The sequence below is a fragment of the Corvus moneduloides genome, chromosome 3 (genome assembly GCF_009650955.1).
Source record: "Corvus moneduloides isolate bCorMon1 chromosome 3, bCorMon1.pri, whole genome shotgun sequence".
Taxonomy (NCBI): Eukaryota; Metazoa; Chordata; class Aves; order Passeriformes; family Corvidae; genus Corvus; species Corvus moneduloides.
Genome location: NC_045478.1, coordinates 114,759,411 through 114,778,787, shown reverse-complemented (window position 1 = coordinate 114,778,787; position 19,377 = coordinate 114,759,411). Strand labels below are relative to the sequence as shown.

At 39.8% G+C, this 19,377-nt stretch overlaps 1 protein-coding gene and 1 long non-coding RNA gene across 9 annotated transcripts in view; one reads left to right on the top strand and one right to left on the bottom strand.

The window, feature by feature from the left end:
* MACROD2 (mono-ADP ribosylhydrolase 2) overlaps nt 1–19,377 on the top strand; it is an 882,739-nt gene that overhangs the window by 831,598 nt on the left and 31,764 nt on the right. For 5 of the 8 annotated variants that reach the window (XM_032103643.1, XM_032103640.1, XM_032103639.1 and 2 more), the window contains 4 exons: nt 7,090–7,167; nt 7,782–7,856; nt 8,354–8,446; nt 14,469–14,689. In XM_032103643.1, the coding sequence (XP_031959534.1) occupies nt 7,090–7,167; nt 7,782–7,856; nt 8,354–8,446; nt 14,469–14,674 (452 nt within the window). In that variant the 3' untranslated portion in view covers nt 14,675–14,689. Of the gene's footprint in view, nt 1–7,089; nt 7,168–7,781; nt 7,857–8,353; nt 8,447–14,468; nt 14,694–19,377 lie in introns of those variants that run through there. The other 3 variants (XM_032103645.1, XM_032103644.1, XM_032103642.1) reach the window with 3 other exon arrangements.
* On the bottom strand, nt 411–10,462 carry LOC116441583. Its single transcript, XR_004239158.1, has 3 exons — nt 9,897–10,462; nt 7,399–7,526; nt 411–923 (listed from the first exon to the last, which is right to left on the bottom strand). It is a non-coding gene; the product is annotated as an uncharacterized LOC116441583 (long non-coding RNA).

The window sequence follows — 19,377 nt, the reverse complement described above, 5'->3', positions numbered from 1 at the left end:
AAAGCATTTAGAGAAATTATGTTTTCCCAGTCCTTCCACCTAATTACTGTGAAAGATTTATGGCAAATAAGTCTAGCTGCATATTGCCAAACTCAGAATGGGAAGTTTCCTGCTATAAAAGTATAAGTCTTTCAAATGTCAGCTCACTTGTGAGTGTACCAAAACAAGTATTTTGAGTCCCATTAGAGTTGACTAACAGTTTTTCTGCTTTTTTTTTTTTTTTCACTTCATATTTCTGGGATTAGAATATAGCAAACACATTGAATAGCTATTTATTGGTCTAAAATGTGATGCTATTCAAAACAGAGTACATCCATCTCTGCTACTGTGAAGATCTAATATTTTTGGTTTGAGTCCTCTTTATCATTTTTTTAAAGGAAAAGGGGGAGGATGGGAACGTGAAAGGGATTTTCATTATAAGAGTGGGGGACAGTGCAGGAATTACATTTTGAGGGGCTTCGATTAAAATGAAAACCTCCTGTGAGACTGCAAATCTCAATTCATGTAAAAGTGTATGTCTTCTGTTACTATAGAGGTTATACTGTCCAGGAAGAAAGTCCACACAAACCCAGTTTGCACATGGCCTTTGAGCAAATGGAATTTTTTGAGTCTTCATCTGTCTACAGAAGAAAAAAAAAGGGGGGGGGTGGCGCAGGGGGTAGAACAGTCATATTTCAAGAGTATCAGGATTTTTCATGCAACACTGTAGAGGTATCCTCTTATTCCAGTCTGTGTCAAGTTTCTCTTTCCACTGTCTGCTAAGAACTGTTGCAATTTTACCCTTAAAAACTTACATGCTTGGCTATGATCTTTTGGGGGGAGAGCTGACATCTCCAGGCAACACCTTCACAAGTGCTTCATTACTGCATATATGGAAGTAGATCCTTTTTACACAGCATATTTCACATGAGCGATGCTTCTTTCTATGAAATGTAAGGGCAGAACAAAGTGATTAAAGTCATTAATGTTTATGCAGCAGATAAAGGACATATCAGGCAGGCTGCACTCAGTCTGGTATGTCTGTCTGTACAAGATTGTGCTGGGGCTACGAACTCATTTTCAATTGACCATGTAGTATGTAGACTGGATTGAACCTGTGATTATCTTTTGTTAAAGAGAGTATGCGTGCATGCACGTGTGTGTGTGTGTGTGTGTGTGTGTGTGTGTGTGTGTGTGTCAGAGAGTGTTCTGCATCTTCATCTCAGTCTACCAATTACTATTTAACTCAATTTAATGATTAGACCTTCTGGCAGGAAAATGTAAAAAGGAGCTGGATTTAGTACAGGTGAAGCATAACTCCCTACTATGCAAAGTTTCTGCACACAACACCTTGATTATAATTCACTAGCACTTAATAAGAACTGAATTTTTATTTGAAGGTCAACTAAATTAAATCACATACTAATTAATTTAAAAAATAAAGTAGTGATTAATTATTTCCAGGTATTCACCAAAGTCTGGGCTTCTGTGGGAGTGCCATTGAAAGCAAGTCACTGATTTTCTGCATTCTCTGAAATGGAGTCAAGTTCAGTTGGCTGGAGGGCTTGTGTTTTCAGAAACAGAATTAGGTATATGACTTGGCTAGGGGTTACCCCTAAAAATTCTCTTTGGGCAACCCAGAAGCCAGTTAGTATCCTGCTTGTAAAATGTAATGGGTATAAATTCCTCTTTCGCCAGCTGTAGCTCTCTGTATGGAAAAAAATTGATGTCCTAAAGACATAAATGATTGAGAAGGGATAAACTGAAAGATAGAGCATTTTAAATGCAGGGCAGCTGTGCAAATCGACATAAATTAGTCATTGGTAAGTGCATGAAAAAGATTGACTGAAAGGCCAATATGTGCAGAAAGAGGCGTTTAAAATCAGCTCCTAGGTATATATTAAGACATCTAAATGACTGACCTGATTTTCAGAAGTGCTGAGCATTCAGCAGCTGCCAATGAAATGTTTTTACTTCACCCTTGGGCTATGATTAGACCTAAATTTCAACCTGAAAAATTTCAATTTTAGGTAACTGAAAAAGAAACTTTTTAAATGAAAGAATTTCAACATCCTCAGCCATAGCTGTGGCTTTGCATGCCTACTACAGTGAAAACATTCTTCTGTCCCTTAGTTAGAAGGATTTCTGGGAAAGCAAAGTGGCTAACACAAGCTAATTTGCGGGCTTTGGGGTTTTTTAACCAGGGACATCAGCACCACGATCCAACCAGCCACTTAACAACTTCCACAAGGTTCACTTTGAGCTGTTTGTAATGTGGGTTTTTCACTTCTTCACATTTAATTTGACCTGAGTTGTGCATCCAGATGGGGTCCAGCCCCTGAACCATTCAAGAGGTATTTCTGCTTTACCCTTCACCAGTACTGGCATCTGCAACAGTGAGCACTAATCTACTTAGCTGGCTTATTTAAAGCCTCCTTATTTTTTAATATTAGCTGACCTGGAGCCATCCAGCTGCGCTCCCGTCAGTCCAGTGTGAGATCCTGCTCTTTCATCTCATCCCTCCAATCCTTTCTCCTGGACAGGCTCTAAACAAGACGGTCAGGTTTTTCTCAGCCTTTTTTTTTCCCAGAGCCCTGTACAGCAGGTCCTGCCCCTTATGGCAGGAGAAGGGTGCCCATAGTTTTTATACCAGCTGCACCTGGAATTTCTTGGGTGGACAGAAGGTGAGATGCCCTTCTGTCAGCTTGAAGCACAAATGGGTGGGAGAAGTATTCAGTGGATGCCACCTGCAGAGATGAGCTGCTTGGTCTATTACCTGAAAACTTGCTAAAATATCTCTACGAGGTGTTGCACCTAAAAAGATCTGGTTTACCAAGCCATTTAAACTTGGGCTCCAATAAATCTAATTTGTTATAAAGACAGATTAAAATGAAATCTTGGTGGATATAAAAGTTACATTTTAAAGTCAAAGCTCAAGAATCTCTTGGTGGATATAAAAGTTACATTTTAAAGTCAAAGCTCAAGAATCTCCTCCTAACTTCTCATAAATCACCATTTTATAGTACTTCATTTTAACATATTTTGCTTGTTTTATGAGGTGAATACCCTAATCATGTGGCAGCCTCTGTGCACACCATTACCTGTAATTTTAGATGTCTGCTTGATTTCTTTCACTCTGGAAATATTCCACTCATTTATCACAGTATCATGCTTAAAAAAATAAAATGCACTGAACCTGTTTCTTTCCTAATGACCAGCTTTTTCCCTCTTCAATCTTCTTAGAGCTCCCTAAAACATGGGGATTTATCTATGCTGTGTACAGGACCCAGGTGTTTTGCACACTAGAAACTACTCAGTAAATAAGCCATACAGAGAGTAGCTGGGAATGTGAATTTTAAAAGATCATTAAAACCACTTAACATGCAGTTCTTACCATCTCCCTTCTTCCTTAGCTTTTGCAAAATCGTCTTAGAGCAATGTTGCCTTATACAGCCAAAAGAAAAAATGAATGGTATGGAAAAGCATGGGGATTTATGCAGGATTTAAACAAATAGTGCATGATTATTGGTAGGAAGGATAGGATTGATAGTTTACTGCAAGCTACGTGCTTTTCTTGGATATGAATTCAACATACGGTTGATAGAAGCAGTGAATATACTTGGGAAGTATTCTGATCAGTTTATTTAAAGCCTAAATATTTTGTTCACAGGTTGTTAAAGACTGGGGCTAATTCCCTGGTGGATTCAAGCATGCAGTCTCATAAGACACTTGTTCCAATAAAATGGAGGGGTGCTGAGGCAAGCACTCCTGACATGGACACTGCCACTCCAGCCAGCAAGGAGGAGTTTCGAGGGAACTAAGGGATGCTCAGACTTCAATGAGTACTTAAGCTCCTGATGTGCAGTAGATAAATGTGGCCTATCTTTGGCTTATTTATGCAATTGAATGTCCTGTTTGGTTCATTCATGTGTGATGTTAGGAACTGTGCTCCAGTGTGGTATCAGAAACACATATTTTTTTTTCAGTCCTGACTGGAGGAGTGTTAACCTTTACAGTCCCAATTTGTACTTACCCAAAGTAAGTAGTGCTCAGTATGTATGTTATCAAAAAGCTAAGCAATACTGTGCTGTGAAAGAATATCCTGGCTTGGATTCTCAGGTATGACTTAACAGATAATTAACTGTGTTAGGAGAAGACTAACATTGCTTTATGCCATTTTAAAAAATCAGGTGCCTGAGAGGTGAACAAAGGCCTTAGGGATGGCCAGAGGCCATGTAGACCCTGGAATCATATAGGACTATAATACTAGGCTTATGCACAGTTGCACAAGGCTCCAAAGGGTTAAGTGAGCACAGGGGATCAGCTGAGTCTGAGGAATACCACTGCCCTACTGAAAACTTGCACACAGAAAGTAGTGTATCATCAGCATTTTTATTGATCACTGCCTTTGGTTTTACACTTCCACTTTTTCTTGGCACAGATTTGCTTCATAAATCTGGGTTTATTCCTTTGCTTTATTTTATTCTTGTTAATCCTGAAAGCAAATCTGTCTTTGAACCTTTTGGCTTGAATATTTAGTGCAATATTTGCATTTGAAAAGAAGGAACCTTTGATATGGTCTTGACCTTAAGGATATTGGAACTCAGAATCTGCATGATAACATCAGTCAAGATGTTACAGCTAGGCAGTAACTTCTGTCCATTGTCTGTTACTTTCAGAGACATGCTTTGCAAAAAACAACTTGTGAAAAACTATCAGTGTATATTGCCTGGTATAATTTGGAATTCAGTGCAGTTAAATTGCTTTCTCAAATACTGGGGCAATAGGACAACTGTTTATGACAAAAATGAAAGTTTAACACAAAACTATAATTCCTTAAGAATAATGCCCATGGGGCAGACTGCCAGCTGTGCCAATAGGTGGGAATAGCAAAGACACCCCTCCCTCTGATGCTCCACAACAAACAGCAGCATGATAGGGCACATATGTCAGCCAAGCTCGAGGCTTCTTAAAAATCCATTTGTTATCATTGACCACAGCACATAATTGTGCCTCTGATGCTGTGGATTGATTTTTGCATTAAATTGGAGTCATTCCTCATTCTGGGAAAAAAGGTGGCACCTGTGAACTGGGATTAAGGGCACCAGTCTGGAAGTATGAAGTATTGTGCAATAGGTATGGGATAAGAGAGCTCTAAGGGAGTGATGGGGCAGAGCTGCTTGCACGTCCCCCTCTCAAAGACTTTGATATCATACTTATCGTCACTTTTGACTGCTTGAAGGGCTGTGTTTGGGCCCTGGCATCATGGCACTCAAGGCAGAGGACTTCTTATTCCAGCTTTGCCAGTACAGCTCCTTTTACTAGCATGCAACTGTATCATACAGAAAAATATATCAATTTAGGGTATGGAGTTACAGGTAGTACAAATCTTGTCTTGACTGAAATCCTGAAAGCTTTGCCAAAAACTTCAGCAAACCCAGAATTTCCCTTTAAATGTGTTAAAAGCTTGCTTGAAAAATTCCCTGTAGAATTTTTGTGCTATTCCCATTTATACCAAAAGGTCCTTCAACTGGATTTTTGATTAAACTTGGAATTTGATAAAATTCTAATTTAGTTTTGCTCCAATTTAGGCTGATAAGGGTAATCCTTTGAACCTCATTGTACAGTATGTATGGTATGAAAGACTGGTGCACTGGTCTACCCAAGAAGAGTGGGTAGACATTAAGTTCATGGTAGGGTAAAAAAAAAGTGCAGCAAGTATAAAGTTTAGCAAATTGTACATCAGTGAGTTATTCTACTTTCAAACTTGGGTTTTTTAAACTTACTGTCATGCCAGAAAAGAAGTAAGAAACTGTGCAGGTAGTTAAATATTTGCCTTGGGGGATTATTTGCAGTTAATTAAAGCCACACACTCTCAGCACATACCTTTCCTACAGATTATTACATTTGGATCAGATTTTAACAACTCAGCTTTCTCACTTATCCATCTGAGATTATTTTTGGACACTTTCAGGAACTGAGTTTTACAGGGACATTCTTGGGTATATTGTAAGATTTGCTCAGCTATATTGTAGAGAGGGACGTTCCAGAATTTAAGCCATAGAAACACTGTCATAACGTAATTTATTATCACATGCTGTAGATCTTTTAGCACTGTCATTTTCTTTTTCCATCAAGCAGCATTCTAGAAAGCATCTCACACGGGAACACAAATACTAATTATCTGTTGCTGCTGTTACGACCTGGAGTGGACTTACCCCTGGCATCTGCACAATGTCCGGTTAGATCAGCGCTGGTTTTTAACTAGGCTCAAAGAGAGCTCTTTATCCAGTGAAATCTGTGTGTGATGAGGATGAGCAAAACTAAATCAAGTGTCTGTGTTGCTGTATTACCTGAATGCAGTGGAATTATGCATTATGCATTTCTTGATCCCCATGCAAAAACTGACTGTTGTCAGAAAATGCTGTTTGACACAAAAAAAAAAATTCCCTGTGTTTATGAAGACCCTAGATAGCACAGCAATTGGACTTTCTGGCATGTAATTTAAGTCTCACTGTGCCACTGGTTCCAAGTATCGCTTCGGGCAGTTTGTTTTGATAGTCTGCCCCAAAAAAGGAAAGCACTCTTGGCCACAATAATGACCTTGGGAGTTCTGTCATCAAGTGACATGAGGCTAGGATTTGCACAGGGATTTATGGGATCAACTGTTTCTGGAAAGATTTAAAGTTTCTAGAAATCCAACGGTGAAAAACTGTTATTCTAAATAAATAACAAATCACTTTATTTATCAAGTAGGTGGTTCATACTATTTCTCATAGATTTGTGCCGCTCCACTCATTAGGAATAAAATTCTTGGTAGCGCTGCTGGTTATTCTTATGCATCCTTCCTTGCCAGCTTCTGGTTTAAGGTTTGTACTGCAGGCAAAAAACTGTTCAGTAAGGGTAGGGATTCCGAAATCAGTTTGAATAATTGAAACCCACTAGTATACTTCTGTAGTTTATAAGACTGTAGTTAAACAGATAGAAAATCAATCAGTGTATCAAAATGCCAAATATGAAGCTGGCACCTGTGGGCTACCTCTAACTTAAGTTACTTTTCCAGCATGAAAGCTGCTTCAGGATTTATTTGTTTGTTTGCTTTTTCCTCAGATCCTCTGAAAGACTCCAAAGGCACGCAGGGGGGTGATTCAGTGGATCCTGTGGTGTGTGAACAAGATCAAGCCAAAGGTAAAAGTTTTGTATCAAAGTTTTTTAAGACAGATATAATGAACCAGTGTGAAACTTCAGTTCTTCCAGTGTCAGCATCCAGTGGGTGTCAGCCTGACCTCTGCCACCTTAAGGAAACGCTGTTGGCTAGTAGAGGTTGTGTGTCAGCCAGTCATGGGGCAGTAATCCCTGATGCTACTGGGAAAGCCATGTCTCTAAATAGGTTTAGCCATACTGATCCTGGGTGCATACCATTATCATTGTCCTCCTGTGTTGTCACTGTGGTTCTGAAAGCCTGTGGGGTGTTTCTGTTCCTTCTCCTGACTGTCAAGTGCAAGTGCTTTACAACAGCTCCTATGAGAAACAGTGTCAAGGCTGAGCTGAAAAAGAAGAAAAACCTGTAAGTGCTGCAGGGTCAGTTTTGACCAGCTATTTGACAAACTTAATGTTTTGTATTGTTAAGTGATATTTTCATATATAAAATGTGTCTGACATTGTTCACTTAATAGAAGAAAAACAGTGCTTGGCTGAGAAATACCATGCTGTGTGCGAGATTCATGTTCTGTTTTGATGAATTTAGCATTGCCTGCATGCAACATCATCCTGATACCATTTTCTGTTTGTTGTATTAACAGGACAACAGGATGCTTCTGCAAATGAGGAGATTAAAACTGGGGCAGATTCCCAAGGCTCCTGCATGGAAATAGAAGGTACTCTATATGTGTCTTGAAATCAAAAAACAAGATTAACAAGCAAAAACACTTACATAGAATCATGGAATCATAGAATGTCTGGGATTGAAGGGACCTTAAAGATCATCTAGTTCCAACCCCCCTACCATGGGAAGGTGCACCTTCCACTAGACCAGGTTGCTCAAAGCCCCATCCAAACTGGCCTTCAACACTTCAGGGAATGGGGCATGGAGTATGTGTGTCTCTGGGATTGCAATGAGTCCCGGTGAGGACCCATGCTTGGAGTAGGCACATGGGATTTTGTGCTAAATCCCAGAAAGTTCAGTATCTTCAAGACTTTGCTCTGAACTAGAGCCCCTTGGATTTCCTTGGACAGTTTTTTCATTTTTACTCCTGGAGGAAAGTATCCTTTTCCCCTGTCAGTGTTTTTAGTGGCAAGGTCTTTAGTGGGTGTTAATCCTTTTATGTCCGTTTTGAAAAGCCTTATTCTTCATCTTTTTATCAAATTTATTCAGATCCACTGTTGAACCAAGAAGACAAAACAGAAGCTGAGATACCTTTGATTCTTGGTGCAGAGGAAAAGGGAGAAGAAGGAAAAGAAGAAGGAGGTGAGCCTATTATAAAACAGATGGAGACAGAGAATGCTGCGGGACTCATGTTATCCTTTTCTATTGTGAGGAAACATGGAAAGAACACATTAAAGCTTTTTTTTCCCCCCTAAGAAAAATCCTTTTTTTGTCTTATTTTTGAGTATTATTTTGATATATTGGACTTGAATTTGCATAGGAAGCTAAGTGCAAAAAAGTGCACACTTGAGTTCAAAAGTGATGTTTAAATACGCTTCTCATTTTCAGCTTTTGCATTTAAGCACATAATACTGATTAAACAACCAATTTATGTCCATGTAAGTATCCTTTTGATCATGTTTGCTAAAAGCATCCAGAGTATTTAAAATAAATGGGTTTGATAGTTATTTGTGAAGTCATTAGTAGAGATTTAACTAAAGATTAACTAAAACTAGTAATTGTCATGAAGAAACCAATATTTGGAACGAAAATGCAGAGTCTTCTGAAGCAGTAATTTTTTTCTGGGAGTAAAGTATTGAAAACCTTGGGAATGCTTTTGCAAGGAAATGTAGAAGTTTAAGTGTTGAATACTTCTGAGAACCCTGCAGTCATCTCACCATTTGTAAAGGCACACGGTTATATAAAAAATAATGTATTATGTAAATAATTATCTAATTTTAAAGTAAATGCAAGTTAATTATATGGTCATTTGTAGAGCCCAAGGTTGAATTTTACAGTTCCAAATTAAAATGCCAACATGATTTTTACTGAAAATTCTGGTCAATACTAACTGTGTTGTCCTAATTATGAAGTCCTTTTCTCAGCAACATTGACACCAACTTAATTGCAAACCTGCATTAGCAATATTGACAGTTTTCTTCACTGCAAAGCCAGGTTAATAGAACCTCTTTGTTCATATACAGCTAAACAATATTTCCTTCCCTTTTTTTTTTTTTTATTTCAATTGCCTATCTGAGTTGAGACTAATCACATCTCCTTGTTATCATTTGTGCTAATGGTATTGGTTTTGTGCTGTGTTAATGATGATGAAGGTAGAATTGATATAATTCTTATGTTCAAATTCAGGTAAATGGTACCACACTACCTCAGTTGCAAACCCAGGTCATACAATACAGGCTCACTCTGATTGCAAACACCGATGTTGTTATGTTAATCTCCTCCAAATAGAAATTATTTACATTTTATTTTATGCATCATCACAAGCAAATTGGACAAAATTTATCTTCATTATTTGCACATTTTCTCCTCTTTACTACTGTAAAGTCCCCTACAGGACTGTCATTTAGTTGCCAGCAGAGAAATTATATTTCAACATCTGTTCTACTTACTACTAAAATATGCAACATTAAGGAAGAGCAGGTAATGTCAGAAAAGGGTTGTTCTTGGTACCTTTCCTTTTCCAGACCTTGATTTAGAAGTTTCAAATACTAAGTAAAGAGTTCTTGCTAAGTATTTTGGAACTTGTTCCTACCTGAGATCTCAGGTGTTGATACTGTGCAGGATTCATCTGATCCAAAGCTTGTTGAAGTCCATAGAAGGAGTGCCATCAGTTTAAGTGATCTTTTGGTAAGTTCCATGATAAGAGGAAATGTGTTGAGTCTGTGTGCAGGATAACAGCATAAATATTCTGTTCAGCTTCTTGCACATATACTATCTTTGGCACAGGGAAAATAAATGGGTGCTCTTGCAGAGCAGGAGCAGAGAGGGACATAAAGACTTTCCCTTACATTGTTTCATTCTTGTGGGTATAACCACCCTCGTAGCTCATCTTGCTAGACGCTTCTTGTTCTGGTGGGCACAAATTCTGCCACATGGGTTTTGAAGGTTTACCATAAAGTGAAGTGGGTCTCAACAAAAAGAGGTAAAAAAGATCAGCTGAAGCTAAAACTGATAAAATAAGATATATTTCCCAATGAGAGGCTCCTCTTAATGGAAAGAGATTACCTGGCATAAAAAAGAGATTTAATATGTGACATTATTTTATGTAACCCAGGTGCTACCTCCTGAAGTAATTCAGCTGAACAGTTTTCCAACAGCACACACAGTACGTTTGACATAGAATGAAATACCATATTTTTGTCTAAGATTGTGGGAAAAAAGCTAACGTGGGACTGATAGTCCTGTTAAACAGAAATTCACGGATCTTAAGTTAGTTTGACCCATTCTAGATCTATGTGCATAGCCAAATGTAGCAACTACTAAAATGCAAACTACCTGGTCTTTCTGTTCTATGTGATATTTTTTGTGTGTGTTTTCAAATGCATCCCGGAGCAAAGGGTAGCACATACCTGCCTCTCTCTTCTCTCTGTCTCACTGGGACCATTAGATTCTTGGGAGTCATCTGCAATCCCTTCAGTCCTCAGCACTGGAGCTGTGTAAGCCACTAAAGGACCAACAAAGAACAAAATCCCTTTTCCAATCCTAAAGCTGGATTTCTGCTCAGTTACTGATTGCAGCTTTGAAATGTGCTAGGAATTTTTTCAATGATGTGGTTTTCTGTGGAAAAAATGTCTCTTTCTTGCTGTTTTAGAGATGTGTCTCAGTGTACATGAACTTCTGACAAACCATAGGTTATCTGCTGATTTAATTGCACAAATTTTACTGCCAGCTCACCTCTGTCTTTTGGGGGTTTTTAGAGCTTGCAGGGTCCTTTCTGTATAGCTCATTTCACTTCACAGCTCCAGAGTCACACCATAGTGCGTATTCCCACGGAGTCCCAGATCCTGGTGCTTTCAAGGCTCTGGGACGCTGGGAGCCTGCAGGAACGAAGAATCAAAAACTTGGCAGTCGCACTACTATACCGCGTTGCCAATAGTAAGAACCAAGCCAGATTACCCTGAAGAATATAACAATGTGAGGCATTGTGTGTTTCATAAAAACCTGCTGTTGCTTTTTCCTAAATCAGTAATAAAATATCACGTGTGCCAATTTATTCCCTTTTTTTCTACTGTAACTTGAAGTTATATATTATGAGGGAGGAGCTGAAGAGAAAAGGCAAACTAAGATGCTTTTTAATTTTTTTCCGACTACTATAATGCACTCATTCTGGTTCACAAAAGAAAAATGAAAATCTATGTTTCTTATAAGATTAGGGAATGTTCTCAAATCCCTTTATTAAAAACCAGAGTAAGTGGTGATCACTGACCTATTTGCTGACTAGATAAGTGTACACAGTTTAACAGACCTTTTGGCAGTCCTTTTATATATGTACACTTGGAAATACTCCTGTTGTGTTGTAATGACCATGCACTCAGCACTTATTTGTAGGTTTAATCAGCACATTTATTCCACAACACAGTTTGGAGCACGTGGAAGTAAATCCCATATTTATTTGCATGAGTATGCAGCCAATTTCTCCTCTGAGCCCACTCTCACCTCTATCATCTTATTTCCCATCTCTTTCTATCTCCCTTCAGCAAGACATTCAGTATGATGATTTCGCTCACTAATCACCCTTATAAGTTGTTTTAACACTTTGAAGGGGTAGGATTTCTGTCAGAGCACTAGAAAATGAACAGTTATTGCTGTTATTTCTCTGTTTTCTCTCTTCTCTATTTGGGCTGAAATATTTTGTCATCTTGTGCCATCTGGAACATAGTTGGATGTTTCTCCACATGATGCGATGTTTCTCCACATAGATGCGATGTTTCTCCACATGAAAAACATTAGAGTGGTTGGGTAGCATCCTCACCTTAACCATGAAGTTAGGGCTGGCTTGGGGGCAGGCTGGAGGAGGTTTCCATCATTTGCAGTACATTTGTCAATCTTCTGGTCAGTGCTTGTTTACTCTAAATTTGAAGTCTGCCTAATTTCAAATTTGAAGTCTGCCAAGTTCTCTTCTAGCTAAGACCAGTTTTGCTCAACAGTCTTTGTAACATGAATAACTGTAATCTGTAACTTTGTAGGCAACATTTTGTCCATTCTTCACTTATTCATTTTACTTTAGCAGGAGTAGATAATTTTATGGCATAATCTTGGAGAGAGCTAAATATTTTAAAACCTGGGGAAAAGCTCTCATGTTTTATACCTTCAGTCTCAGGCATTTATGGGATTTTATATGCATTGGTAGAGTCGTAAATAATGTCAAAATAATGGCTCTGTTATCAAAGTCAAAAATGTCAAAATGACATTTTGGCTGTAGAGGAACAAAAGATGTCTTGAGAAAGATCATTTTGGAAAAATCTGACATTTTTAATATTGATTCATGGCAATTTTATTGCTTAACCAAACTCCTTTAATTCTTCAAGTGGAGAGAGATGAGACATTTTCGGGGGGGGGGGAGGGGGGGGAGGGAAGGGGGATAAAAGTCTTCCCTAGAATCTTTAAATAGGTAATTTCACTTTTTTTGGAAAGAGATTAATATTTTGGAGTGTTGTGACTTCTGAAGCTCTAGTAAAAAGGCTCCAACTTCTTTTATTCAGTTGCTCAAAGAGGAGAGGAATAAACATCCTGAGCCAGATATAGTGTGTTTGGTGTTTGATAAGACCCCATCCTGAATAGATCAGATGCCATTTTTTGGGCTGTTACAGCATATTCAGACACTAAATATGAAATATATCTTTAAAATCTTATTCTGACAGATGTTTAGCAAAGAAAAAAAGTTCACCATTGGACCTTTTCAGAAATGCCGGAAAGGCTGTGGAACCAGAAGGTTGCAAATGGGTATTTAAAGCTCTGCAGAGATGTGGATTGTTGGGAAGCAGTAGAAGGGACTTGTGGGAGGTGCGCTGAGAAATTATGAGTGGAAATCCTAAAAGGTGCCTCGCCTGTGAAGCCTCGCTTTGCATGCCTTTATTTTCTTGAGAACCTTGCAAAACTCCAGTGAACTTTTCAGCTGAAGTATCAGCCAGTTGAGGAGATTTTGTGACCAGATTATGTTCACCAGCCTGCTCTGCTGTGTTTGTTGTGGTCCAAGGGCTGTTTGGTCTATATCAAGCACTCTGCCCTCTTGAAGGCATTATAGCTGTGGCAGAGGAGGATATCCAATTTCTATGCCTCATGGAAGTAGCCAGGTGAGGCTCGCCTGCATCTTCTCTGCTCCACTTAAACATTGCAGACTGCAGAAGAGGAGTGGGGGTCTGACCCCATTGTCTGTGGGTTTATGTTTGTGGTGTGGGGGCTTTGGCAGTTGTGAAGTGGGAGGTATCCAGGCTCTAACATAAGCAAAGAGGCTTCACTGATGGTGCAGGATGGGGCAGCAAATGGGATGCAGACCTCCTGCAGGGCTTTCCTGAGGGTTCTTCCCTGAGAATGCTGTGCAGCACTGTGCATTGGCAGTCAGGGCCGTTATTACACTGTCAAAAGTCTGCTCTAGATATTGATTTCAGTCTCTTGAGGGGAAAAAAGTCACATTTTTTTTTCCTGCCACAGAAGGAATCTGTTTCTTTTCATTATTCTCCATACATCAGGTTCTAGCCTGAATGTACATAAAGAATAGGTGGTGCAAGATTAATTTGAAGTTATAATTATTTTTCATCCCTTGCAAGAAAAAATAATGGATTTTCTTCTGTGTGCTTTTCTAATAAAAAAGTAGAAAATGTAAGGAATTTTTCAGCTTAAATGTTTTGCTTGCTGTCACAGTTACTTTGTGTTATCAGACGTGATGATAAGGGTAAAACACAAAAAGCCAAAAGGAAAGAAAACAGGAAAACAACAATAGAGAATACTGTAAGAATGATAGCATTTAAGGTTTATTATCTCTATTTGATTGCTTTCTTCATTTCATTTGCAGTAAGCAGAATAGAAATGGTACTATAAATTGGCAATTTTTATTGCATTTTAAAATATCATCTCTTTGTTCCTGCTGAAAGTGTTGACAATGCTGCCTTTGTTTAGTTTAATTAACTCATATTACAACACTGAATTGAATCATATGCAGCATTAAATCAAGTAAAAGAAGCTTTAGAATGCTTTACCATACACAGAAAATAAAAAGAAAGGGAAGAAATTAAATCATCTGAGGAGCTGGAGGAGAAACTGGAAATTTTTAATGGAATATATTGAAGTGCCATTTTTACTTTAATTTTCCATGGTGGTGTCCTAGGTTGCAATGTAAGATGTGCCCACAAGCATGTATTCTATCACCATCTTCGTGAGCTGTTAAAACCAGGTGGGACAGTGCTCCCTGTGCCTCCTCCCTCAAGACAATGTCCTGTTAATGGCCCATCAGTGCCTTATCTCATGATTCATCATTCCATTGTGAGATGCTCCACCCAGAGGGAGAAACCAAGTATCCCATCCTGGATATAAACTGTGATTTTTGAAGACCACAGGCAGCCTTTCCCACTGGATTTCCAGAGGACAAGCGCTACATACCTACCACTGGACCTTCTGAGGAAGACCAGATCTTTCTACACAGGATCACTGCTTCAACAGAACCACATCCATTCACTTCAGGAGGACAGCAGCCACCACCTTATCGGACTGCTAATGCTACCCTGACTAACAGGGTCAGGTCGTATCTGACTCTGTCAGTTTAAATCAGTTTTTTTTTCCCTGCCTTGTTTTAGATATATATATATAAAACTTATATATATATTCTTAGTAAAGAACTGTTATTCCTATTTCCCATATCTTTGCCTGAAAGCCCCTTGATTTCAAAATTTTAATAATTTGGAGGGAAGGGGGGTTGCATCTTCCATTCCAAGGGAGGCTCCTGCCTTCCTTAGGCAGACACCTGTCTTTCAAACCAAGACAGGTGGGAATGCCAAAAAATATAAAATCATGAAATGCCAGTGAAAAGCAGATGCTATGATGTCATTCTGAGTCCTCACATGTTTATATATACATGATGTTACATGTTTTTTACTTGTAAGCTACAACTCTCAAAGAGCTTTAAGATACTGATAATGTTCTTTTCACATACGAAAATTGTGGAGATAATAGAATCCATATTCCAAATGGTGGGGTCCAAGTCTACCAGACTTTGGTTTTAGCTCACCTCTCCAGAGAGACAGCAGTGACTTAAGCAAACAAAACATGTATCTCTTTTAAAGTATCTCAGATAGCACCCAAGAAATGAGGGAAAGGAATATGGGAGAGAGTCTGACATCTTAGAAACATTTTCCTGTAACATATTGAAAAAGTAGGGCTCACTGGCCAAGGACCACTCTGTTACAGATGGCATCATAGCCAACAGTATTTCTGGAAATAAGCTTTAGCACCTCCGGAGATATGGCACCACTTCAACATATACTGTACATCTACAGAGGCATCTGTTTGAACAGTCAGCTTAGTTCCTGTGTGCCACAGTAAGAAATTCAGTCTTAAATTAGAATAGGTCCAACAGACCAGAGGAGTACAGGCAGTTTCACCAGGAAACAATTTGAGCCCTCACAGACAAATTTACATTTGTTACATTTTTGTGCCATCTTCTACAAAAGAAGTCTTCATTTTGTTAAGCACTGATAAATTTTAGATTCTTACCTCTTCTAATAAACTTTGTTTATGATGGAATACACACAGATCCGACTGAGCTGGCTCTGGAACTGGAAATTCTGTGCTCCCACTTGCTTAGGTTTTGGATGGATGTACTGCATTGCCAGGGTTATGGCACTATATTTTAGCTATTTCAAAAACTCAAATGGCCACACACTTAGGGCAGTAGGGAGACAAACTGCATTTCACCAAGGATTTTCATAAAATAGAGTGGAATCCAGTCATAACTGTGTGGAAACCACAGCCATTGGGAGTGGAGAAGGGATGGAGAGCTGTCTTTTTATTTCAAATATAGAACAGGAAGGAATTAAAAGAAAACATGATATGTCCTAGGATTGAAAGATAATCTGGCTTGTTCTTTGGGGAGTGCAAGAACATGTTCACTTCTGTCTCAGTTTGAGACAAGTTTAGGGGGAAATGCTCTGGAAGGAACGTCTCCTCCCCAGAAGACAGGTTTCAGCGCCCCTCCCCCACTGACACAAAAGGAATTTCTTGGATGAAAGTGAAAAGAACTATGTATTTAACAGACAAAGTGCCCACATGGCACAGGGAGAAAAAATTAATAACTGTTAAAATATTAAACTTCCTCAATGCGGAGAAAGCTGCTGGATTTAGACTTCCCTCTGTAGCTGGCTCTGCCCCTCCCGAGGTCTGAGGCCAGGATACAACAGACCTGCAGCCTGCCTGCCAGTCCACGGGGTCCGATGATCTGGTTCTCAGATCACAGCTAGGCTGAACAGTTCCAGAAGAAGACAAAGAAATTACTGGAGGATTTCAGTGTCCCGGTATAGGAAAATTTCTTGCCTCAGCTAACAGGCTAGCTAAAAGCAGGAAGCTGCTGCCTCAGCTCTGCAGCGGTGAGAACGCAGGGGAGTGTCTGTGCAGTGTCCTTGAACACAAACCTTGCTGAGGAATTGACCTGGCTTCCCCCCTCCTTTCCTCAGACTACCAAGACAACTTCACTGTTTATTTCTCTAGTTTTGCCTAGTGCTACGGTGAGGAGTAAATCTATGTTCTCATTGTCTTTACTCACTCTGTATACTGTCACACAGATCAAGATACACACGTTTTGATTCAGCTCTGTTCTATTTTCTCTTCTGTGCATTCCCATTTCTCTCTATGGCTCTACTAGTGAGGTATTGTTGGGGCCCTCCCCCCTGCCATGTAGCCCTGGGAGAGGGGCCCTGGTGGGGAGGCATGGGGTTTCCCTAGCCCCTGGTCAGCCTCATTCCCCATTGGTTGTTTTGTGTTCCCCTGCGTGGGAAGGACCCTCGGGTCCCGTGACTGTAACAGTTCCTCGGCAGAGCCCTGGCCATGTGGCTGGAGAAATAAACATCTCTGAAACATCTATCAAGAATCAGTCCATATATATTTCTTTTCCACGGGCCTCATTGTTAGATACATCGTGTTACAGTATCCCCACTGTAGCAAGGTATACCATGGCTTCATAGGTGTCCTTGCTCCTTGTGCTTGGAGAGGGAGGCCAGAGCTGTACAAGAAGGGACTGCTACACAGTGAGGGGAAATGTATGTACTGCCTTGTAAAGTAGAGCTTGCTTTGCTAGGGCATGAGCCCAACTGAGATTAAACCTTTCCCACTGCTGCACACCCCAACTGAGATTAAACCTTCCCCAGTGAGATTAAACCTTTCTCACTGCTCCAAAGATGGAAAAATCCCACCCAATCTCACTCAGATCTTTGAAGCATAATTCTTTCCTCTGGATTTTCTCTTCTTTTTTTCTGCACTTTACTCATAACTTTTTGGCAGCAGGTTTTCTGCCCCCTCACCTTTTCCTAATGTGGTTGACAGGTGAGTGTTCTTTTGAGGAGATCTTGCCATCTAGAGCACTTTTTCTCTGCTTGGTTGGCTTTTATCACATTTTGCCTCCAGATCAGCATGCAAGGTCATCACCAGCATACCTGCCCATAGTATCAACCCAACAGCCCAAACTGACCCTGTCTCTAGCCACTCAGAATGATCTACCTGGGAGAAAACTCTTCCCTCCTACACCTCTGGGACTGCATCTGAATCAGGCAGTAGAGTCATCTCAACATATTGGTGCAGAAATGCAGCTCTTTGGGACTTTCTGTTATTTCACAAATAACTCAGCATCTCCTTTTTGGGGTCTTGCATGCTCTCTGAGGGGCCTTTCCTGGAGCACTCCTGTGTGCTGTGCACATGCTCATAGCTGCAACTAAACCAGTGCTTTGAATGATGAACTGTGAGTTGCAGCTGCAGACAGTCTATGGGCAACTGCAAGAACACTTGGTTTTGTTTGAGAGATCCAAGAGAAACATGAGTATGAAATGGTGGGGGTTTTTTACTTACCTGTACACATGCTTCAATGCTTATAATGTACTTACTTGATTAACACTGTACTTTGCTGAAACAGTTGCTAATGATTTTCCTCCCAGGTTCAGACTTATGACTTCTATCCTGAGTTCTAAAATCCATTGCTTTCTACCAGCAAATTTAAACCAAAAGATGACCTTCATTACTGTTTCTCTGTTGCAGGGTCTTTACACTGAAATTTTGGGGTATATAAGCCCTTTGACTCATTCTGCTTTGTGGATGTGGATGTGCCTTTATTGTTTGTTTGTTTGTTCTGCAGTCACTGTGCAAGTAATGATAGCTACCACAGAGGCCAAAACCACCTTTATTCCATTTACATCATCCTAAAATCTCTCAATACTTTCATTAACTGACAGCCCTTGAAAAACAGCATGTCTACACATTCAGCATTTTCTCTGTGGAGGAAATAAGCAGTCACTTGCAGGCTATACCATTCTTACCTGGACAGAAAAATTGGTTAAACTCTGTTCTGGATTTTGAGCAGAAAAAGTCAATGGTCTCTTCTCCATCACCCCCTGGTTACACCTAACAATGGTGTATAGTCAGGGGGTCAAGATGGCAAATTCACTCTATCAGGGCCTAGAAAACATTGAGGTTCCCAATTTGTGGCCAAATGCTATCACAGTTACAAGGTGTTTCATCACTTAAAGTACATCTGCTGGATGTGTTTTTATGGTTTGTCAGCCTGAAATGTAGCACAAAGGTGTCAAATGAGAACAAATGGAGATACCTCAGGTGCTTCAAAATAAGATGTCAATGTGCTGAAAAATCAGTGCCTAACTCCAGCTACTTAAGTCAAGGAAATTACTTTGCCTGATTCTTCCTGCTATCCCAGCTAGAAGGAAGATTAGCAGGAAGCTCACAGACTGAGCAGGAAGGTAGTCAGCACAGCTGGGTCTGAGCATCACCCCCTCTCTGGGGTGCTAGTACCTTAGCTTGGTGCCTGCATCAACCCAGCTGGTCTTGAGAGGTCAGAAAACTGAGTAGGACTTTCTGTTATGAGTCTTCAGCCGCTTCACTGCTTTTTGTTTTGCTCTTTTCTGAACACTGAAAGGTCTTTGCAGGTGACACATTCTCATTAGTGCTGTTCAGCAATGAAAGGGGCTTCCTGCTGTTTTGCAGGAATCTCAAAGACACAAGGATCAGGGGTGGAACGCTTCCAG